The sequence below is a fragment of the Apodemus sylvaticus genome, chromosome 21 (genome assembly GCF_947179515.1).
Source record: "Apodemus sylvaticus chromosome 21, mApoSyl1.1, whole genome shotgun sequence".
NCBI lineage: Eukaryota > Metazoa > Chordata > Mammalia > Rodentia > Muridae > Apodemus > Apodemus sylvaticus.
In genome coordinates, this window is record NC_067492.1 from 44,710,888 (window position 1) to 44,735,915 (window position 25,028).

Here is a 25,028-nt window from a genome sequence, read left to right on the forward strand (position 1 = left end):
TCATCATCAACATGGGAGCATGGAGGAATCTGGGCAGGCATGGCCCAGGAGGAGCTGAGAGTTCAACTTCTTGTTCCAAAGGCAAACAGGAGAAGACTGGCTTCCAGGCAGCTAGGATGAGGGTCTTAAAGCCCAAACCCACAGTGACTCACCTACTCCTACAAGGCCACACCTCCTAATAATGCCACTCCCTGGGCCAAGCATATACAAATCAACACATTACTGTTTTACAAAGTGGTGGTTTTATTATGAAATTTAATAATGAATTAAATATAAATTTAATCTCTATATAGTTTCACACATTTTTTGTCCAATCTGATGAGACTTCCTCAATTTTTATTATATAAACTGAGAATTTCAAAACTTTTTATAGAAAGAGCCAAAAAAGCATTTAAGTCTCTATGAGCTTGTCTCTGAAATAGTGACCCAGCTCTTTTGATGTGTGAAAGCAACCAAATGAGCAATTGAAGGATACTGGTACAGTCCAGTAAAGCTTAACACATGCCCGCAAACATCCTGTCTCTGCCTTAAACTTGCTGAGGTTTTCATTTTCTCTATTTGATGAAGCTTAGTTCTATTAATTTTTTTTTAAGAATGCTTCTTAGCCAGATGGTGGTGGCACACTTTAATCTCAGCACTTGGGAGGCAGAGGCAGGCAGATCTCTGTGAATTTGAGGCCAGCCTGGTTTATAGAGCAAGTTCCAAGATAATTAGGATATACAGAGAAACCCTGTCTCAAAAAAAAAAAAAGTTCTTTTTGTTTTATAAATATATTTGCTTTCCTGTCTCTGGGGAAATTATATGAAACTGTGTTGTTACTGGTTAGTTGGTTGGATAGATGGTTGGTTGGTTGGTTGGTTGGTTGGTTGGTTGGTTGGTTGGTTGGTTGATAACTTAGATTTATTGTTTATTTTAATTTCATTGCATGGGCTATCTTTACATAGGATTGCTTTATTCTGTTTCCCAATCTATTTTTCATACTAGAAACTTTCTTCAAATTCCTAGTTATCCTTTTTTGTACTTATATTTTAACTTACATGTATACTTATATTTTAATTTGTATGTATACACTCACTTATATATGTGTTAATTTTAATATGTATGATATTTTAACAGAAGCACTACAACTGATCTTGAATTGTCTGTAGGTATAGGTAGGATGTGTTTATCATGGTTCTTACCTTGGATTTGAACTGACATTTGGGACTCTCTGATCAGTATGATTAACCCTTTCTTAGGTAAATATTAGAGTCCTCAAAAATACAGTCAAGTCTCTGTTACTTCAAGAGACCAAGTTGAGGAAACCTAGGACTATTATCAAGTTTGTTAACATTTGCCAACCTCCAAATTTTCAAGTTGCCATTTTCAACCTCAGCCACTCCTGGTGGTCCTCAGTCTAATCCTACTTTACCTTCACCAAAGAAATGTGCCATTGCATCTGTGGAGGTCAGAGGACAGCTTGAAGGTTCTCTCCTTCTACCATATGGCTTCTGCGAATCAAACTCCGGTTGGCAAACTTGGTGGCAAACTTAGCCTCTATCAAGCTTTCAAAATAAGTATAGTATATAAAAGCTTTCTTGTACTTCTGCTGTTCTCAGGTGGTTATACTCAGTTTGGCAGTGGATCTTAGGAAGTTATGTATGCAACAGAGTAGGCAATTGTTTTAGAGTGTTGGGGGAAAGAAAAGAATGCTTATTATGTTTTACTGTAATGATATTTGAAATTCTGTTCAAGATGGACAAAATATTGGAATCAAGCACATTCCTGCCACCCAGTGTGGTATTTGGGTTCGAACCAGCAATGGAGGTCATTTTGCTTCACCAAATTATCCTGACTCATATCCACCAAACAAGGAGTGTATCTATATTTTGGAAGGTATTTGACAAATCTTTTTCTTTTTTCAGATGAACTTTTACTTCTCTGTAAAACTGAAGGCATTAGTTAAATGCCCCGTTTAAACAAGTTGGAACAAAAAAATGAATGTGTTTGAGTTAAATGAAAATATTTATAAATATTGACTATATTAACAAAATTATAGTTAAATATTAATGGGAATTTTTAATTGTTTTCAACTAAGTGCATTACTATATATGCGAATTTCTCTGATAAGGAATGTAAGTTCACTGATGTACCTTACTGGACCTCTGTTCACGTTGATGAGCTCTTTGGTTTTTCTCCATATCACATATGGCACATTATTTTTTTATAAAGTAAGCAAGCATTAGCCTTTCACCTCTCCTAATTTTAGTTAGCTAATATACTTAATAAATTAGCTAAATATACTTAGCTAATTTAATAAATGTCATATACCACAGGGAAATATTACTGTAATTCTACAACATAGTGTGATTATACCTGTAAAAGAGTTTTATTATGGATTCTACATGCATAGTTCCCAGTATAATTCTCTGATGTGAATGAAGCACTAAAGGGATTGATTTGTTTATCTGTCCACACATGTATGTCTCCTTTATCCTGCCTTCTTTGCTTATTCTTCTTTATAGCTGCTCCTCGTCAACGAATAGAGCTGACCTTTGATGAACGCTATTATATAGAGCCATCATTTGAATGTCGGTTTGATCACTTGGAAGTTCGAGATGGGCCATTTGGTTTCTCTCCTCTTATAGATCGTTACTGTGGCATGAAAAGCCCTGCATTAATTAGGTCAACAGGAAGATTCATGTGGATTAAATTTAGCTCTGATGAAGAACTTGAAGGACTAGGATTTCGAGCAAAATACTCATTCATCCCAGGTAACAAATTAAGTGTCCTTAAAAAAATAAGTTACCTTTCAGTGTATCATGGATTTTAGAATCTAAAGGTTAGAAAAGGAAAATTTGGGCTGAAGAGATGACTCAGCAGTTAAGAGCACTGGCTGCTCTTTCAGAGGTCCTTAGTTCAGTTCTCAGTAACTACATTGTGGCTCACAACCATCTATAGTGGAATCTGATGCCATGCAGGCACACATGCAAACAGAGCACATATATATATATATATACCTTAATATGATTAAGGTAATTAGATTAAGACTAAAGAAATTGTCACAGTCAAATCAGTCACGAAACAAAAGAAAAAATTTTAATAGGGAACAGTAGGCCATATACCATTCTAATTTTGTGGTTTATCAGATAAAGTTGTATTTTCTTCTTAAATATCTTTTAGGGCACAATTTAAGACCAACAACATAAAGATAATTCAATCCATTCTTTTCACAATTTCCAAAATTTATTTCGCAGATAATTTTAATTGTTGCTTATTTACTATCCATAAATACTCTCGATACTATTTAACAATAAAATTAATACTGCACCTGCATTTAGAGGGCTAGATCTGGGATTGAGTCTTCTCTAGCATCCAACAGCTATACACTTACTTAAGCACAAAGTTGTGCCTCAGACTTGACAACAGTAAAGTAGTTATACCTTCTTTATTAATTTCCTGAGGCTGGCATAACTAATTAATATAAATCTGGTAACTTAAAGAAAGAGAAAACAATTTGTTATAGTTCTAGAGGTTAAAAATTCCAAAATCCAGGAGTGAGATTAAGACAGTCTCTCTGTGTAGCCCGAAATTGTCCTAGAACTCTCTGTGTAGATGGTGCTAGCTGTGAACACTGCCTGGCTCTGCTGAGATTAAAGGCGTGTGCCACCACAACCTGCTAGAATCTGTTCTTTATCTCTTCCATTGTTCTAAAAGACTATCTCAACATTTCTGTGTTGGTGACCATATTGCTCTAACTTCTGACTTCACATTTTTGTCTTAAAATGCTTTTTCTTGTTTATTTATTTACTTACTTACTTCTGTGTCTGTATCTGCATGTATGTATGCACAGGGTGCCCACAGAGGCCAGAAGAGGGCATCATGTCCCCTGAAGCGAGTTACAGGTGATGTGAGCTGCCCTGTGGGTGCTAGGAACAGAAATCTCATTCTTCCTGAATGGAGCAGCAAGTGTCTTAGATGCTGGTCTATTTCTTCAAACCCAGTCTTCTTAAAATTCTTATTGATGTATTTTGTGTTGTAATACAATATCCACTCTTTTTTTTTTTATATAACCATATGGTAAAATTCACAGGGATTTGGATATGGATATATCTGGGCACTATTACACTGTCAACCTACTATATGTTGGTCTTCCCTACACCTGATAAGCACCCTGATCAAATGCTGTGAGAATTCCAAAGCGCATCCAGTGAAAAGTACCCATAGTCCGATGTAGACACTCAGAAATCAGTATGTTATTGTGCCCAAGGAGCTTACAAACTTAACAGAATGAAAAAATAACCACCTGCAGCAAGTGTATAAATGTTTTTGTTTCATTTTTTCCGAGAGGAATTTGTTAATTGAAAAATGCACAAATGAAACTATTTTGTCACTTTATGCTTAAAATCATGAAACTTTGGTAGTTATATCTTAAAGTGGATTTCTTTATTCAGTAGGCTTTTTACAAAACTGGTCATGCTATGCTATGCATAAAGCTCTATTACTAGCCTTTCTTTTTCCTTAAAAAATAAAACTACTTTGTATCTGAATCAATAAGCATTATGTAAGTTATTTGCATTACTATTATCTATCTAATACTGAAAGGACAACATTTTCAAACAGGAAAACTTGTTTAATGGACTTCAATAGCAATTTTAAGATCACAGCAAAATTGAGCAGGAAGTGGTTATCAGATACATCCCTCCACTCCCCTATATCCATATCTTGCCAAAAGTGGTATCAGTATATCACCATGGGTACATCATAATTACCGAAAGTCATTAGCTTACAAGATAATATAGTTCATCCTTGGTATTATATGTCTGATAATAAATATATGTGATAGATATCATATATCAACTGTTATTATGCAAAACAGTTTCACTGCCTAAAAACTTCTACACATCTCTGCCTCACCCTAAATTTCTGGCAAACACTGGGCCATATTTTTCCATTTCTGTATCATATAGAGTTAGGATCATATAGTATGTTGACTCTTCAGGTTGACCTCTCAATTATATAAACATAAGGTTTTTCCATGATTTGATAGGTGATAGAAGGTATGTGGTGTGTGTGTGTGTGTGTGTGTGTATGTGTGTGTCACATTTACTGTATATATGTTTGCCACTGTGCATGGGCAGAGCTTAGTAGATAATTTATAGGAATCAATTCTCTACTACGTGGACTCGAAGATGAATTGACAGGCAGTTTGTACTCTGGATACTAAGAAGAATCACATGAGTAAAGTGTTCAGTTACAAGGACAATCTATATATGACAAAAACATGTTTATCCATAGAGGCATCTGAATAACAACAGCTGAAATAACCTCACTCCTATCAGCTACACCTGGGGACATAAAAACACATTACAAGAACAGTTATATGTTTTGAAGAAACTGAGGTCTCAAGTCTCTTGTCTTGTTTCCTTGTTTTCTCACAATTGCTCAGACTTCTCATACAACTCATTCTTAGACTGCGTTCCAACATCAATTGATAAGATTTATGAATCTAGAAAATAGAAAAGTAGTATTTTAATGTGTTAGACTTTCCTTTTTGATGAAGAAAACTAGTTTTGAAAATAAAAAACAGTAATTATTGAACAACCATGTCAACACACTGAAACTGGCCTCTATACCAGAAAATGGTTCTAATAGGTAGGAATGCACCACAGCTACTTATAATCACAGCTACTCAGAAGGTTGAGATAGGAATATATATAGCACATTTGAGGGTAGACTGAACTAGGTGCAAAATTTTATCTCAAAAGAAAAACATAGTTCATATGCTATCTTTTATCTAGAATTTATTACAACTAAAATAGTCACTTATTTTTCTCAAAATGACTAATGTAAGGAAGATGACTGAGTAAACACAAAATTCTCCCCTCTGTGACCCAGTTCACAGAAATTTGAGACCAGTCATTTGTAACAAAATAAGCAATCTGTTTAATTGGTCAAGTATTTAATGTTTACTGCCTACATTAACTGAAGTAACTGATGTTTTACTGTCATAAAATGCTGTTACAAAATGTATGTGTGAGTCACATTTTCACAAATTTAGAGTTCTTGAAACAAAAGAAATAGACAATAAAAACATGTTTTTCAGGGCCTGCGAAGAAGGTCCAGTGGTTTAATTGCTTCCTGTGCACATGAAGGCCTACACTCCCATGTAAAAGAAACCATGTAAAAATGAAAACCTGTGTGTGGCAGCACATACCTGTGACCCCAGAACTGGGAGGCAGAGATCAAGAGGATCCTATAGGACTGATCCACTCAAAATGTTAAGAGTCTAGGTTCAGTGAGAGATTAAGTTCATGTTGGGAACATGATATGAAAGGATACACGAGTAAACCTCTTTAAAATATTTTAAATATTTTCAAAAAATATGTTTAAAATAAGTAACCAAATCTGGGCTGAAAAGATGGCTCAGCAGGTAGAAAAAAGCATGTGCACTTAGGCCAGGCAGCCTGAATGTAATCCCCTGACTGCCACAAGGTGGCAGGAGAGAACTAGCTTCTGCAAGTTGTCCTGACCTCCACACACGCAACTAATTAACTTAAAATCAACCAACTTTCATGTGTAAAGACACTCACTTTGAACAAAAGTAGTTTTTTTTAACCTAGCATGAGAAATTTATATATTCTTTATAGGTAAAGTACAGATAAGTTGTAAAATACTTAGAATTTCTAGAGTATTTTATTGTGCCTTATAGGACTTCTGGTATTACCTTCAATACCGTTGATATTACACTTATGGAAGTATCATAAATATTAAATAATATCTATTTTGTAGATGAGGAAGCTTAAGTACTTATATAGTAGCAAATTCAGGACTATATTGAGTTTCCTGGTTATTTTTCTATTCTGTCATACTCCTTTTTTCTTTTAGAAAGTAATTCCCCAGTTTTTTAATCTCTAAGAAAAACAACTCATTTCAATAAATATGTGATATATAATGGGCTAAAACTGTTTCTGCTATTATTTAAAGGCATAGTTCCAGTTATACACTATACAGTACATTTAAGGCCCATATGCACTTATAATAAATAGCAAAGTGGATCTCTTCTAAGTTCAAAGCCAGTCTAGTTTACATAGTAAGTTCCAGGACACTCAGAGAGCTATGAATAAAAACCCTGTCAAAAATTAATAGTAATAATAAATTTTAAAAAAGAAAGAAAAATGAATTTGATTAATTTTCCAAAAAGTACCTATAGCTTTTCCTCAGTGCAGTTTAAGATTTCAATTCTGCTTTGATTTTTTTTTTTTTTTTGTGAAAGAGCTGATGTCTACTAGTAGATTCATTAAATAGAGTAAATTTAGTTATTCTTTAAAAAGAACAATTACTGAAATGTGTTTGAAATTAAGATAATAGTTTACTTCACTTTCCAGTCTGTAATTTAGAGACTTTCTAAAGTATCTTCAGTTAATGTCAGTATTAATAGGTATTAAGTGTCCTCTTATTTGGAGTAAGCCACATATATGAAATTGGTTTTGCAGATAATGTATATAGGTAGTCTTATATTTGTGGTTCCTATTTTAACTGAGAAATAATTTTTGAGGCATCCGTATAATCTTTTTGAACAAAACATTTGACTGATTAAATATGAACTATTTATAAGCATTAGGTATTTTATATTTGCAAATATCACCACTACTCATTGAAGCAGACATTTTAGAAAACACTTAATATAACTCAACACAAAGGAAATATATTACTTTTAAAGATGAACAGTATTCCATTGCATTCAATATACCATAGTTTATTTATCTGTCCATGAGTTAGTGGACTAGCTACTACATAAGTTAATGTTTTCAATAGCAATAAAGTATTCATGATGGAATAAAAAATATACAAATGTTCATTAAATATTAATCCTATAAACATTGCCTTAAATGACTAGTGATATGCAGTATCTGTCAATGAAAATGTCCCTTATATTGATATGTAATGATGCTTTAAACATAACTTTAAGTTAGGTCTGAAAAGCTCAGTACCAATGACTTTCTTCTCTTTTCTGTTACAGATCCAGACTTTACTTACCTTGGAGGTATTTTAAATCCCATTCCAGGTTTAGTATACTACCTCTTTCTTTGTGTGACATTTTTTGTTAGTTTTATTTTTCTTTGAATATCTTTTATTTTCCCCTAGATTGCCAATTTGAGCTCTCAGGAGCTGATGGAATAGTGCGGTCTAGCCAAGTAGAACAAGAAGAGAGAACAAAGCCTGGACAAGCAGTTGATTGCATATGGACAATTAAAGCTACTCCGAAAGCCAAGGTACTGTGTGGTGTGTGTTGACTTACTTCAGGGAAGGACATGAGAGCTGTGATTTCTGTAATGTATTGTTTGATTCATGTAAATATTTGTGACTCTTTAAGTTCTTTTGTTTCGTTTACTGTATTGGGCACCTATGAAGATCATAGTGTTTTTGTAGTTAAATAAACTGAAATAGAAATACTTTAAAATATTATATATTTTATATATATGTACGTATATATATATATATATACGTACATATATATTAAAGTTGGTTTTGGGGGGGTTGGGGGTTTTGGGGTTTTGGGGATTTGGTTTTTTCAAGACAGGGTTTCTCTGTATAGCCCTGGCTGCCCTGGAACTCACTCTGTAGACCAGGCTGATCTCGAACTCAGAAATCCTCCTGCCTCTGCCTCCCAGAGTGCTGGGATTACAAGCATGTGCCACCACCGCGCTGCTATTTGTTTGTTTGTTTGTTTTTTTAATTTTATTTTATTTTTGTTTTTTGGGGGTTTTTTGTTTGGTTGGTTGGTTTGGGTTTTTTCGAGACAGGGTTTCTCAGTATAGCCCTTGCTATACAGAGATTTTTAAAAAATCTGGGAATCCTAAATGGTAAATGTAAGTATTGATCAAACACTTGTGGGTTTGTGTGTGTGGGGGGGGGGTTGTTTTGTCTTTTGAGGAGGTTGGTTTTGGGGTTATTTTATTTTATTTTGTTTATGTGCTTTAGGATCTGGGAAGATGGCATGGTGAGTAAAGTACTCACTGTGTTAGGCATGAATCCCTGAGTTAAGTTATGCAGCATTCACATAAAACCCAGGCACCTTCATGGTAGTGCACTTCTGTAACACCTGCACAGGAAGGGAGTAGACAGGCAGATCCCAGAAATCTGCTGCTCAGCCAGTCCAACTGAAATGGGGAGTTCAAGGTTCTCTAAGAAACCCTGCCTCAAAAACTAATTAGGTGACAAGCAAACAAAGAGAGAAGATACTCCATGTCCACCTCTGTACACACATTCTCTCTCTCTCTCTCTCTCTCTCTCTCTCTCTCTCTCTCTCTCTCTCTCTCTCTCTCAACATTAGCCTGTAAGAATATGTTATATTTCACTGGTCATGTCAGTGAAAAAACATTGAATCCCAGTTCATTGTTCTCACTGTGCTGCCACCTGCTGATCATGTGAAACTTATGGACAGTGCTGTAGAAAAAAATGCCTTTAAATAACTCTTGAGATGGATTGTTGACTACTTTTACTTTTTGTTTTTAATTTGTACTTCTAGAAATGCCAACAGATGAAATTAGACTTACTTTATTCATTTGTTTAAAAAGGAAAAGAATGAAAGAAGAGCTGAAAAAAAACATGATTTTGGGGCAAACTGGGGCAACATAACTGAAACCCTGACCCTCCCACAAAAAAAAAAAATGAAAATGAGATTTATATTTGGAAAATGATAGGTAACCTGAAAACACTTTAATTATTTTATTTTATGTGTATTGGTGTTTTACCTGCATGTATGTCTGCATGAGGGTGTCAGATATTGAAGTTACAAACAGTTGTAAGCTGCCATGTGAGTGCTGGGAATTGAACCTGGGACCTCTAAAAGAACACTCAGTGCTCTTAACCACTGAACCATCTCTTCACACCCCCCACCTCCTGAAAACATGTCAAAACACTTATAAATATTGGACAAAACTTGCCAGGTATTCCCCAAAGAACAACTATAAGTTCAAAATAAAGCCAGTAATTCTTATGAAAACAGGCAACTGAATATTTACTACAGTAAAATAAAATTGATGTTATAAATGCCTCTGGTAACTTCAGTTAATTGTTATTGCTGGGGAGGAGGATATTCCAGTTTTGTTTTAACACTGGCTCTGAAAAATAAATAAATCAAGCCTAGGTCGTTGTGAGGCCCTTACAAACAGAACCCTTAGAGGGTGATGACTAAACATGACAGGTGAACAAGGAAACATTTGTAGGGGCTTGTTCTCTGGTGAAATGGGGCTAGGATCTCTCCTGTGCTTTCATACCTAGAAAATTACCTCTGTATTTGGGATGATTTAATATTCCCTGGTCAATTCAGGAAGCAAAAATCACAAAAATTAAAATGGGTCATGTCCTAAGCTCACAACTTCTTTAAGGCACTTGTCAAAAATTAATCCATAATAGCCAGATATACTACCGAACTTGTATCTGTAAAATCCCACTGAATGTTGCCTCCTAATCCCACATTAGGTGACTGCTCTGCTCATAGTCCATCTGGAGGTAAGAACAGACAAAACAAAAAGTTCAGTCTCCTAGATTTTAGATTTCCAAGAACTATGTTCTAGAAGAAGCAACAGAAAGGTAAGGAAAGAAAGATGGACAGGTAGATTTTTTTAACTTTTTTAGTCTGGCGGTTCCTCCAAAAACTGGGCACGTCACTTCCAGAAGATCCTGCTATACCACTCCTGGGCATATACCCAGAGGATTCCCCACCATGTAATAAGGATGCATGCTCTACTATGTTCATAGCAGCCCTATTTATAATTGCCAGATGCTGGAAAGAACCCAGGTATCCCTCAACAGAAGAGTGGATGCAAAAAATGTGGTATATCTACACAATGGAGTACTATTCAGCCATTAGAAACAACGAATTCATGAAATTCTTAGGCAAATGGATGGAGCTAGAGAACATCATACTAAGTGAGGTAACCCAGACTCAAAAGGTGAATCATGGTATGCACTCACTAATAAGTGGATATTAACCTAGAAACCTGGAATACCCAAAACATAATCTACACATCAAATGAGGTACAAGAAGAAAGGAGGAGTGGCCCCTGGTTCTGGAAAAACTCAGTGAAGCAGTATTCAGCAAAGCCAGAACGGGGAAGTGGGAAGGGGTGGGTGGGAGGACAGGGGGAGAGAAGGGGGCTTACGGGACTTTCGGGGAGTGGGGGGGCTAGAAAAGGGGAAATCATTTGAAATGTAAATAAAAAATATATCGAATAAAAAAATTAAAATAAAAAAAGAAATTATGATATAAAACATTTTTATTTCTTATTTTAAAAAAAGTTATATAGAACTTCATTGATAAAACAAATTGTTACTCAAAGAGATGAGGAAATTTATTAATCGGCACATGTAGCAGCGTTTTAAGGAATTTTTTCAAGAATTGTTGAAAGATAAGAACAGTGACTCCCCCACCCCACCCAAATATGTATATAGACATATATACATATGTATATATGTGTGTGTATATATTTTAAATGATGTATAGATTGAACCCACATATAGAAAAAAATTTAAAAACTTGAGAATAGGAAGATTTCCTTTAAAGGGATATTTATTCATTTCTTGATACCATGTATTATGTATGTGAGTCCATCTACATAATTTATATAGTGCATGTATATTATAGCATATGTGTAGAGGGCAGAACATAACATGCTAGAGTCAGTTCTTTCATTTCTTGAGACCCACAAATCAAACTCGGGTTATCAGGCTTCATAGTAGCTGCTTGTACCTCCTGAGCCATCTTGCTTGCCTGATGCTATTTAGATTGTTGACTCTAGAAACCTTCCATAGTGAAATACAATCTCAAAGACATATATGTATCTTAAAAGTAAGAAAAATAAGAGCTGGTAGCCTATATTTCTATATCTGAGCTGATTTAAGAGGGCAAAACTAAAGGATTTCTGGGCAAAAATAATAAATGAACTGAGTGCTACATTTAAAAACCAAGTAAGTCCTGTTTGTAGGATAACTATATATAAATATTTAAAAGGAAAATAGGAAATGTGGCTGGGGAGTTGGCTCAGTGGGTGAAGTGCTTTCTATATAAGCATTAGGAACCTGAGTTTAGGTTGCTTACACCCACATAGGGCAGCTGGTTAGAACTGAGCATGTCTATAACCAAAACCTGACAGAGAGGGGTAAAGTGGAAGCAGAAGCAGGCAGATCCAAGTAGCCAGTCACTCTGGAAGAAATGGTGAACCCCAGACAATTAAGAAACCCTGTATAAAAAAAATAAATAAATAAGAAAAAGTAAGAGGAAGACATCCAACATCAACGTCTGGCCTCTAAATATAAATGCCAGGCAAGCATACCTCTACACATAAGAATGTATGCATCTCACATACACACGAATGAATGAATGAATGAATGAATGAATAGTAAGAAATGCCAAAAAATGCATATTTATTAAGTAGGAATCCAGACTCACTATTCACAACAAAAACGTAATTTAAGATCTTGCAGATTAGAGCCTCAAAGAACATAAAGCATAAAATAAAAAATTCCATTTACAGTAATTTTCACCTCAATAATTAATAAACCAGAGGTAAAAAAAATTAAGGATCTTAAGATTTAAATATGTGATATGTTGATCATAACATCTAGTGAGTGTTTTTTATCAGAATAGACTTTTTCAAGCTTGATGTACATATTAGACCAGAGTTTCTCACCCCATAGGTCATAACCCGTTAGAGCTTTGAATGACCCTTTCACAGGAGTCGCCTAAAATGATCAGTCAGTACAGATATTTGTATCGTGATTTATAGCAGTTACAAAATTAAAGCCACAAAGGAGCAATAAAAATAACTTTATGGTTGGGTATCTGTAGCAGTAGGTCGTTAATCTACTCTAATCTCCCAGGTAGCCACCCAAATGCTATGGATTCTCAAATGACACACCACACACACACACAGCCTTATATTTAATATGCCTTAATCAGCTCAATGGCTGGGCACTTCCAAACCTCCCCACGGTTAACACACTCTCCCCTCCAATACTCCTGAATTATTTCTTACTAAAACCTGTATTCCATCCTGGTCACTCTAGACCGAGGCCTATAGCCCTTCAGGGCTGACTCTTACGCGTTGGCAGTCTCTTTGTCCTACACTTCTCAGACCTGATCTTTTTGCTTTTCTGGCATGGTAGTTCTGCCTCTTCTAATTCCCTCAGTTCCCTTACCCAGGAAAACTAAAGTCCCACCTCTTTCTCCATGTCCTGCCATTGGCCGCTAGCAACTTTCTTTATCAGTTAGAACCAATTGGGGTCAAGGACACACAGCATCTTACATTCAGGAATATCATGTAATTTTTTGGGAGCCCAATTAACATAATACAAACAATAAGCAAAGTCCACAACATTTCTCCCTTTGTATCCATTAAAAGGCCTTTTCTCTCAGATATACATTGAACATTGTTACAAGTTATGTAAACTATATTATATTATACATTAATAACATCTAGTCTATCAATTTTGTTAATTTAGGTATATCACTCTAACATCTATCCTAACTTAAAAAGTTTATAATTTTGTACCTTAATTATGTTTTCATTTTAACTTGTATTACCATCTTCCCATCCTTTCAAATCTACATCATCTTCCTCTATACTAAACAACTTAAGTTTGATTATGAGACTATAAGTAGTCTTCAGCCCTGTCAAAGATCCAAGAATGAATTAAATATTACCAGAATGAATGAATATGAATATATATATATATATATTCATATAGGAAGCACAAAAACATAGCTTTAGTAACCAATTTATAGAAACATCTAACTACCTGGACAGGTCCCCATTCCTCAAAATGTTGGAGCATCTGTCTTCAGCCTTCTGGCTCAGAACCATCTGACAGACCTTAAGTGAAGCAGGAAGTATGAAAGACCAGCTTACTTTGTCTTGGGATTTTTTTGTCTGTTGATGAACTAGGACAATTCTTGCCTAGTGGCTACCTTGTCACAACTGGAGCAACTCTTTATGGAGGTTATGATGCGTAATATTTTCTTTGAACTTTGAAGGGGATACTTGTAAAAATTTTCATTAATAATGAAATGAATTTAAGTGTCATATTTTGTGGATTTTGGTGTTTTTGAAGACTATAAATTATATCTGAACTATTATACTTTGACTACTCTTAGCTATTTTTTTGAATAATGGAAAGTACCATATTATGATTTATTTAGAATCTAATATAACCATGAGTTTACTATCTGACCCTGAACTTGCATTAATTAATCACCCTCAGTGGTTTGTAATAGTAGCAATTAGAAGGACTACATCTAAGCTTTGTATTCTTAAATGAGTTGTATGGACACAGTATCTATCTAAAAATAACAATATTAATTTCATTTTATATTTTCATTTATATTTTATCAATATAAGAAATTTATACTGGGGGAGGTGGGAGTGGGTCAGGTGGAGGGGCATATACATGGAGGCAGGGGGTGGGAGGAGGGGTTGAGGGCCTTTGGAGAGGGGGGAAATCAGGAAAGGTTTTACAATTAGCAATGTAAATGAAGATGATATTCAATTAAAAATAAATAAATAATAATTAAATAAATAAATCTTTTTAAAAAAGAAAAATATACCAATAAAAACCTTGTATTTGTATAAATATACAAATTCTGTACCAATGTAAGAAATTATAACTTCAATTTTGTATCGATTATAAAGATTTTTTAACCAATGTAAGATTATGGCTATACAATGTTTTGTTCAAGAATAAATTTAGTAATACATCTCATATATTTCCTCCCTAAATAGTTAAAATTATAGCTGTTGTCAAATTATCTTTTAAAATGAGAACCTATCCATAATTTATAAAATAACCATAGCCAAACACCTAAATCCAAGGGATCAGGTTGACAGCTTCTTCCTGCTGAATTGGAGCAATTAAAAATTCTTAAAGGTGGGTGGTGGTGGCACACCCTTTTAATCCTAGCACTTGGGAGGCAGAGGCAGGCAGATCTCTGAGTTCGAGGCCTGCTTGGTCTACAAAGTGAAGGTCCAGGACAGCCAGGGCTACACAGGGCTAATTAATTAATTAAAGGAATGGGGAGGGAAAGGAAAATTAGAAAAACTGGTTTGATTTAAAGAAGCTAGCTTTAGCAGCCATTATCTAGTCTCTGTATGCTTAGAAGGCTCAGGGAATTTTGACTGGATATGTTTGAAAGGCTGAATGAACTGAGTGCATCAGGAATCTATAGCTATTCCTGAAGCTGCTCTGGAAGCAGCATCAAGAATGAATTTTTATTCCTTCTTTGAGCAGGTGAAAGACAACTATCCTTTTATGAGTTCAATTGATCAGTAACCAATTGTAATAGATCTTCATTCATAGCATGTGAAGGATGGCATGATGAATCTTAAGGATTTTATGGCCAACAAGAAATATTGTCTAATTTTAGCTGAAGTTTATCTAGAGACACTTTTACATCTGAGCCAATTACAGGGTTGTTCCCATGTGGAGGAATCAGTAAATTATGTTACCTGTCCTGTTTGATCTTCTTGAATTTTCTGTCTTTAGCCAAGATCTTTAGTGGATCCTTCTAATTCCCCTATTATATCTGATCCATATCACCTTGGAAGGGGTCCAAAGCCTTTTCTTCTTTCCTATTAACACAAATATAAGAGCCTCTCTCCCAAAATAGTATGTTCTTGGTCCAGTAAACTGAAATTATCAAAGATATAGATTGATTCAAATTACTAGCCTCTTTTCTCTTTACGCCTATTCTATTTTGACCTATCGGGATTTTTAGTATCATAAGCACCAAACTTACCATCACACACATTTTGATAATTAAAACAATTCAAAGCAATTAAAGTAAAGTGCTCTTTCACTGTCCCCTGCCTTGTTCTTAAATGATTAATTTTTAATAGTGAGATTAAGGCCTAAATAATGTCCCTTCTATGAAGATTAATATCTTGTGTGTGTAACTGTTTCTTTATATAATTTGAATTAACATCCTTTCTTGTGTATTTAGATTTAATTGAATTCCATTCTACCTACTGTCTAAGCCTATTTCTAGCCTACTAATTTGTCATACCAAACTAAACAATCTCAGTATTCCTGTGGAAGCCATGTTCAAAGAACCCAAATGCCTGCCCTGGCATAAGCCCTTTCAAATTTCCTTTGAATCATTTTTCTCATTCATTCTACATTCTATAGCGATTAGCACCTTCTCATTATTTGTTGAAATAGGGCTTCTCTATCTCTCTGTCTTTGTTTTTTATATTTGACATCAAAGGCCTGGATTTCTATATTCCATGTATACTTTAAACAATTACCACTGTATCTCTATCTTTTATTTTTCTGATGGCAAGTAGCCTCTACCATCTGTCTCTCTGTTTTCTGAGCAGCCTGTCTTTTTGTACAGCAGGTGCTCCCAGAACCTCTCAGTTTAAACTCTCTGAGGCACCTAGACACCTTTGAGAAGGGTCCCAGGTAAATACCCGCTAATTAGCTCTGTCTGGGTCAGCATGGAACACTTAACTGTATCCCAGCATATGCCATGAACCCTAGAATTATGTATGCCATTTTACTATGACTTTTCTCCTAGCCCGTGGGGAGGAACCATGTGGCTCGGGCAAAACCCACAACTCTGCTAAGAAACCAAATTTTCCTACTTCTAATCATGGTGTGTATTTTCCATTTGAGAATCTCCAATTAATTTTGATAGTGAGTTCAAGCCCAATGTTGGGCGCCATGTGTGTGTTGAGCTTTAGTAAAATTTCTTTCATGGATGTGGATGCCTTTGCATTTGGGACAAAGATGTTCAGAATTAAGACTTCATCTTGATGGATTTTTCCTTTGATAAGTATGAAGCATCCTTCCCATTTCTTTTGATTACTTTGGATTCAAAATCTATTTTATTGCATATTGGAATGGCTACTCTAGCTTGTTTCTTGGGACTATTGACTTGGAAAACCGTTTTCCAACTGTTTACTCTGAGGTGTGTCTATTTGTGTTGTTCAGGTGTGTTTCTTGTATACTGCAGAATGTTGGATCCTGTTATGTATCCAGTTTGCTACTGTGTTGATTTATTGGTGAATTGAGTCCATTGATGTTGAGAGATGTTAATGACCAGTGATTGTTGCTTCCTGTTACTTTGTGATTGGAGATGGTACTATGTGTGTGCAATTCCCTTATGGGTTTGTTGTGAGATGATTAATTTCTTGTGTTTTCTTGGGTGTAGTTACTCTCTTATATTGGAATTTTCCTTCTAGTATCCTCTGTAAGGCTGTATTAGTAAAAAAAAAGATACTGTTTAAATTTGATTTTGTTATGAAATATCTTGGTTTCTCCATCTATGGTGATTGAGGTTTTTGCTAGATATAGTAGCCTGGGCTGGCATCTGTGATCTCTTAGGGTTTGCAAGACCCAGCTTACTAAAAGAATCTGAAGCAGAATAAGTTTGAGTTTCAGGGCAACCTAGGAGGCCTTAAAATTCTTTTTTTCATCCAAAAGGCATAAGTCAAGTACAGCAAAGTTTTAAAACTCTTTTTTTTTTGTGGGGGGGGAGGAGGGTGTTTTTCAAGACAGGGTTTCTCTGTGTAGCCCTGGCTGCCCTGGAACTCACTCTGTAGACCAGGCTGGCCTCGAACTCAGAAATTCACCTGCCTCTGCCTCCCAAGTGCTGGGATTAAAAGCGTGTGCTACCACTGCCTGGCTTAAAACTCTTATTAGAAAGAACTAAATAGGGTGCTGGAGAGATGGCTCAGAGGTTAAGAGCACTGACTGCTCTTATGAAGGTCCGGAGTTCAAATCCCAGCAACCACATGGTGGCTCACAACCATCCGTAATGAGATCTGACACTCCTGGAGTGTCTGAAGACAGCTACAATGTACTTACATATAATAAATAAATAAATAAATCTTTAAAAAAAAAAAAGAAAGAACTAAATAGAAGTAAACACACAATTATCTTTTAAAAGGTCTGCAAGTATCTGGGGAGATAGTTCAGTCATTCCCACAAGACCTTAGGACCTAGGTGTAATCCCTAGAACTCACATGAAAAGACTGGTGTGTTATAAGATTATTATCTCAGCACTAGGAAAACAATAAGACACCCTTAGAGTTTGCCTGTCTAATCTTATCTGAAAAATTCCAGAGCCCAGTGAGAAATATTATCTCAAAACCCAAGGGAGATAACTCTTGAGTCCTCTAACCTGTCTGTCTATATTGTGACTGCCCCCACCATAGGGGAGGGGTGTTGTCTAGGGAGATGGCTCAGTCACTGGAATGCTTGCTACACAAGGATGAGAGCCTGGGTGTAATTGCCATCACCCACAAAAGCTAGAGACACAGGTATACCCAGTAATCCCAGCACTGCGGAGGCAGATAACCTCGTGCTTGCTAACCAGCCAGTCTAACTAAATAGGCAAGATTCAGTGGCAAACCCTGTCTCAAAAATAATGTGGAGAGTGATCAGGAAGATAGCCAATGCTGACATCTGGCAATGACATACATACATGCATCTTTTTTATTACTTTGTCTTATTGTGCATAACTAAATAGGCAAGACTCAGTGGCAAACCCTGTCTCAAAAATAATGTGGAGAGTGATTAGGAAGATAGCCAATGCTGACATCTGGCAATGACATACATACATGCATCTTTTTTGTTACCCTTTCTTATTGTGCTTTCTAAATGTCACACTACACTCACATATATGTTCACTTACAGACATGTATACATTGTAGGCTAGTGGCTTTAATGGAGATTTCTCAAAAGAAACCATATGAAGACGTACCAAATAAAATTAAAGCCAAAAGATAAAAATAACTTATACAGACCCATTATATAATCAATGAAATTGGAAGCTATAATCAAAACTTTCCCCTCAACAACCCAGGACTAGACAAATTCACCACTGAATTGTTTCATACCAATTCTTGTGACCTTGCTCCACAGAATACAGAGTAAAGGAAGATTATTAGATTCATTCTATGATGTCAGTATTATTTTGATACAAAAACCAGGTAAAGCAACAAGAAAACTATTAAAAAAAATCTTTGATAAATATAGATTCTGAACTTTTCAACAAAATACTTGGAAACAGAATTCAGAAACACATTATATTTTGATCAGGTGAGTGAGCTCCATCTCCAAAAGGCAAGGTTGGTTCAACATATGAAAATCAATAAATGTAATGTGCCATATAAACAGACTTAATGACAAAAACTACATAACCATCTTGACTGATCCCACAGAAGCATCAAAAGATTCAACATACCTTCATGATAAAAATTATGGAGATGTTAGAATAGGTGGAATATACCTCAAAATAATAAAGACTATATACCATAAGCATTTAGTCCATCTTTTTTTAAAGATTATCTATTTATTTTATGTATATGAGTACACTATAACTTTCTTTAGACACACCAGAAAAGGCATCTGATTTCATTACAGAGGGTTGTGAGCCACCATGTGGTTTCTGGGAATTGAACTCAGGACCTCTGGAAGAGCAGTCAGTGCTCTTAACTACTGAGCCATCTCTCCATCGTCTATTAAATGGAGACAAACTGAGAGTTTTTCCTCTAAAATCAAGAATGAAACAAGAATGCCCATTCTACACTCTTATTTGCTATAGTGCTTAAGGTGTGAGCAATAGCAAGAGAAAGGTATAAAGGTAGTGAAGTAGAAATGAAGTCAAATGATCCCAATTCGCAGGTGACGTGATTATGCACTTAAAATATATGATATAGTCTACTAGAAAACTAGATTTAATATGTAAATTTGGAGCATACAAAATAAATAATTTTTAAACAGTAGCTTTCATATATGCCAACAAAGAATTTAGGAAAAATATACAACTCAAAATAGTTCCAAAAACTTTATTGCTCAGGAATACCCCTAACTAAAGAAAAGAAAAATCTAGTGAAAACTTCCAAGATAGTGAAAAGGGAAATAAAAAAAAGACAAGACCATGGAAAGCCCTTGCATGTTCCTGGGTTGGCAGAATTAATATTGTGAAATGGCTACATTAGCAAAATTAGTCATTAAATTAACAGATTTAGTGCAGTACCTACCAAAATTCTAATGCTATGTTCCATAAACCTAGAAAAAAATAATTCAGGAATCTTTATGGAACCACAAAAGACCTCAAATAAATACAGTTGGAGGTATGACAATACTCAGTTTCAAATTACACTGTAGAGCTACAGCAAAGCAGAATAGAGAACCAAGGAATAAACCAACAAAGCTATGCCTACCTAATCCTTGACAACAGAAATAGAAACATACACTTTTTAAAAAATTAAAAAGCCTATTCGATAAATTGGCGCTGGCAAAATTACGTCTACCTGCTGAAGAATGAAATTAAATGTGTATCATCCATATTGTACACAAAAAAGCAATTTAAAATAGATTAAAACCTTAATTTAAAATCTGGAGCATTGAAACTTTTAGTTGAAGCAATAGGAAATCCTCTTTAAGATCCTGCAGTAGCTGCTGGAACTTTCCAAAAAGTACTTGAGCAGTACAGGAAGTAGGTCTAGGTGTCAAGAGGTGGGTCTGCATGAAAAATGTTACTGCACAGCAAAGAAAACCACCAATAGAGCACACAGTCTACAGAATGAGAGAACTCTGTACCTCGTATAGCTAATCTGCCAAACAGAACTACAGAAATACTAAGTCAGCAATTGGGCAGAACAGAATAGACAAGTGTTCAAAGAAATACAAATGGCCAGTAACTATTTTCTAAAATGTTCAGCCTCCCTAGTCACCAGGTAAATGCAGTTTAAAACTGCTCTTAAGATGCTACCTCTCCCAGTTAGGATAGATATCAATACATTTGTCAAATGTTGGAAAAGATGTAAAGGAACTCTACATGGTTCATAGGAGTGCAAATTAATACAACCACTATGGAAACGAGTTTGGATATTCCTAGAAATCTACCAATTGGACTACCATCTGACCCAGCTATTCTATTCCTGAACAGACTCAGAGAACTCTACATCTACTACGGAGATATTTGCATCCCCGTGTTTATTGCTGCTCTTTTCACTATAGCAAGGCAATAGAACTAACCTGGTTGCCCAGCAACAGATGACTAGATAAGGAAAAATAAAGTACACATTTCATTGTGTAAAATGGAGTATTCACTCTAAAAGAAAAATGAAATCACAAAATTTGAAGGAAAATGGGTAGACTTAGAACATATAATCTTAATCACACAATCTCAGAACAAGTCTTCATGATTTCCCTCATTCAAAGTAATTTTGAAAGCACTGGAAATACCTGGGAATACTGAATGTCAAAGAGTAATAAGCCAGGTATTTGTTATTTTCACTCTGTGTTATAATTCTAAATTGTGTCATTCATTATTGATGAATTTTATACTTTAAGGAGTTTGTATTAAAAAGAAAGCATACAAATGACCTGTATGTTTAAAGAACAGCTAAGCATCACAAAAACATAAATCAAAATTTGACCAGTTAGAATGGCTGTCACCTAAAAGTCAGTAGTAAATATTGAGGAGGCTGAAGAAAGGGGAACTCCTACGCTTTGTTTGTGGAAATGTATATTAGTTGTATCCACCATGGTAGAACCTCCTTCGAACACTAGAAATAGTAGTCATGGGATTTAGCTCCTCTGTTATCAGATAGAGCCCAAAGTAATTCCAGTACTGTTCAGAGCAGCCAAACAATGAAGTCAACAGATATATGAATGGTCAGAAAGGTTATATATGCACAGTAGAGTATTATTCAACTGTGAAAATCAAGTATTGTCTTTCTAAGCCTAGAGGAGGTATTGTCAGGTATGTCATATAGACAAATGGCACATGTTCTCCCTTAAAATGTGGAAGCTAAAAACAGCTAATCTCCTTAGAAAGTAGAAAAATGATCTGTACAGGCTGGGAAGCAGGGGAAGAGGAAGGGAAAGAAGGAGTAACAAATACAGCCATACCTTGTTATATTTATATCTGTGGCAATTATCTGTGTATTGCAGCAAAAGTGATACAAAGGATTTTTCAATATTTCTAACACAATGGTACATGTTTAAAGTAATAGCTATATGCTTATCGGCTCCATCTACTCATAGTACAGTATGTATTGACCACTTATTACGTCAATTAAAAATAAAAATAAGGTAGCCGGAGTGTTGTGATATCACATGCTTAAATTGCAAAATGCAGGAGACAGTGACAAGAAGATGACAAGTTCAAGGCCACCTTCAGCAAATTTAAACCATAGAGAACTCCATAGTAAAATCTTGCCTTTTAAAAATTCAATAAACATTAAATATAGGTAAAGTCTTTTTAATTTTATGTGTATTTGCCTACATTTCTATAAGTGTACTACATGCATGTTTGATGCCCTCAGAAGTCAGAGGAGGGCATCAGCTCCTCTGAAGCTGGAGTTAGACAGTTGTAAGCAGCCATGTGGCTACTGGGAACAAAACCCAGGTCTTCTGGAAAAGCAGCCAGTGCTCTTAATCACTGAGCCATCTCTCCAGCCCCCTAAATAAAGATACATCTTTAACTATTACAAGATTAAACCAGCCATGAAGTATAACAAATAAACAATGGACACAAAACTGGGAGAACCACTGGATTAAAAGATACTAAATACATGAACTTGTAAGATTAAAGAAAACATAAAAGAAAATTATTCCTGATACTAAAAGATAATTGGAAATTTGAATACTAATGTATTTGATAATAGCAACTTGCTTACTTGTTTTGACTGTGGTATGGAATATGATTTACATGTGTATACATGTGCACCTGCATGCGGAAGCCAGAGGTCAGCCTCAAGTGTGTACTTCAGTAGCCATCTGCTTGGCTTTTGAAGGCACGGTCTCTCACTGGCCTGTGGATCACCAGCTAGGCTAGGCAAGCTGGCCCCAACAAGTCTGGTGAGCTACCTAGTCCACCTCCCCAGTACCAGTGCTGCAAGCCCACCATGCCGAGCTTTTTCACTTTGGTGGAAAGAAAAGCAGGCAATTTATTGGCTGAGCCATCTTTCTACCCTTTAAAAAATACTGTATTAGAACCATTTATAAATGGAAGACTGTCTGACTTTGGTCTCTAGTAGGGGCAGAAGTAATGAAAGATGATAAATAGTCCATTGTGGTATCTGGAATATAGAATCTTTCCATTTCCTTTCTGTATCTCTTTCTGTCCTTCTATACCTTTCTCCTCATAACACCTTAGGATACAAAAGCTGAGGACTTTTTTATTCTTGCCAATAAAACTGGGTAAAGGAGGAACACTGTCAAGTCTTCTAGAGAAGAGACACTAAAAAGAAGGCATCAGTGATTCTCAGCTTCATGCTGCTTGCCCTGCTGGAAGATGGAGAGTGCCGGGCAGTGGCACTACTTGCAGGCTGCAAGCACAAGTGAGCCTCGGGGCAAAAGGCATCAAGGGTAGGGAGGTATGTAGCTGCCCTGACCTCATATAGAACCTGCCCCAGATGCCGGCCTAGCTACAACATCACCCTGACTCTGAGCAGCAGCAGGATACCCAAGACAAAACTCAACAATGGTCCATTATTTATGGTGCTTCAGAAACCAAAACAGCATCTTGCAATGAATATTTGCATGTAAAGCTGTTTGGGCAAAAAAAACATTCATATATATACTGTGTGAACACTGTAGTTTCCAATGACACTACCACAAACGACTATTCAATGGAGAGGACAGAACGGTGAGTGTGAGGTAGAGAGAGGCAATGCAGAGGCAGAACCACATGGATGTCCATGGTCCATACTCTTGTTAACAGTGAAGGACAAGGAAGCTACTTTTACAATGGTAACTGCAGGCTCAGTCTCAAGACTTGAGAAAGAGGGACATAGAAGGCTTCTGTGACAACTACCCCCACCAAAGCCCCCTCAGTTTAAAAAAGCAAAACAAAAACCAGTGACTGGCTAGAAAGGTGGCCTTCAAAGAAAACTCTTAAAATTTATGATAAGGATGCTTTCCACAGTTGATGACTTCAGGTGGGAGGGGCTGGCCATTGAGAGTTTGATATGGGCAAAACAATTTGGACTTGCTTTTGTCTTTTTTCTTTCTTTTATTTTGGTGTAGAGAGAAGTCTCAAGGGTGAGGGTGGACTTAGGAAGACTGGGAAGTGAGTATGATTGTGGCACATGATGTGAAATTCCCAAATAATCAATAAAATATTATATAATAAAATTATTCTTTGTATTGTACTTTGACTTTTTACTTGGAGGAAGTACCATGTGGCTGCTCCTTGCATGTCTAAAGTGCCAAACCATTGTTCTCAGTTTGCAAGCACTGTGCTATAAAGGACCATGAATAAGTGCTGTGATAAAATGACAGTTGGTACCTAAGAAGACAATGAATTATGTGTAATTAACATATAAAGGATGGCATACACACTTGAGAGAGAGGTGACTCATTCCAGGCATGATGCAGTGGTCTAGTGTGAAGTGTCACATACTACTACATGGCCTATAATTTGGAATTAATGGTTTGTTTAATTTCTTTTCACTCATTATTTTAAGATTACGGGAAATTACGGCAATTAAAACTTTAGAAAATTAAATGCACATTAACAGACTATAGTTTTGACCGTTTTTATATCTTCTATATGGATCCTTTGTATGTTTTGGAAGACTTGAATGCTATATATACAGTGAGGAATTGAGCACCTAGGAACAGATTAATAAAAAATAAAAACAAAAAGAAGACAAACCAACCAGACTTAACAGATGTCTGTATTACTGTCTCCACTTTTGTCAATTATTACATTTTCCTAATGGTTGAGCACCCTAATTATAATAAATGTGTTTATGATGAATTAAAAAAAAAAGCAGGGGGAGAAGATGCAGGTTAGCTGCCAAGGTCTTTATGCACACACCTAAGTTGTGGAAAGAGGACGGTCAGAAGTCAGCTTTAGTTAGATGGTGAATTCAGATGCAAAGACAGCCTGAGCTACATAAAATGCTGCCTTGAAGAAAGGTAAGTATAGAATACAGAAAAACTGAACGCACCAGCTAATGACATTTGCTGTTAGGATAAAAACAATCATAAGCAATTATATTATTTCCTTTATCTGTTTT

The 25,028-nt window shown here is 35.8% G+C and overlaps 1 protein-coding gene across 2 annotated transcripts in view; it reads left to right on the forward strand.

Moving 5' to 3' along the window:
- Neto2 (neuropilin and tolloid like 2) overlaps positions 1-25,028 on the forward strand; it is a 58,638-nt gene that overhangs the window by 22,204 nt on the left and 11,406 nt on the right. Inside the window, exons 3-6 of one of the 2 annotated variants that reach the window (XM_052166978.1) lie at positions 1,735-1,875; positions 2,505-2,753; positions 8,003-8,047; positions 8,128-8,255. In XM_052166978.1, coding sequence (XP_052022938.1) covers positions 1,735-1,875; positions 2,505-2,753; positions 8,003-8,047; positions 8,128-8,255 — 563 coding nt within the window. The remainder of the gene's footprint in view (positions 1-1,734; positions 1,876-2,504; positions 2,754-8,002; positions 8,048-8,127; positions 8,256-25,028) is intronic. The other variant, XM_052166980.1, reaches the window with a different exon arrangement.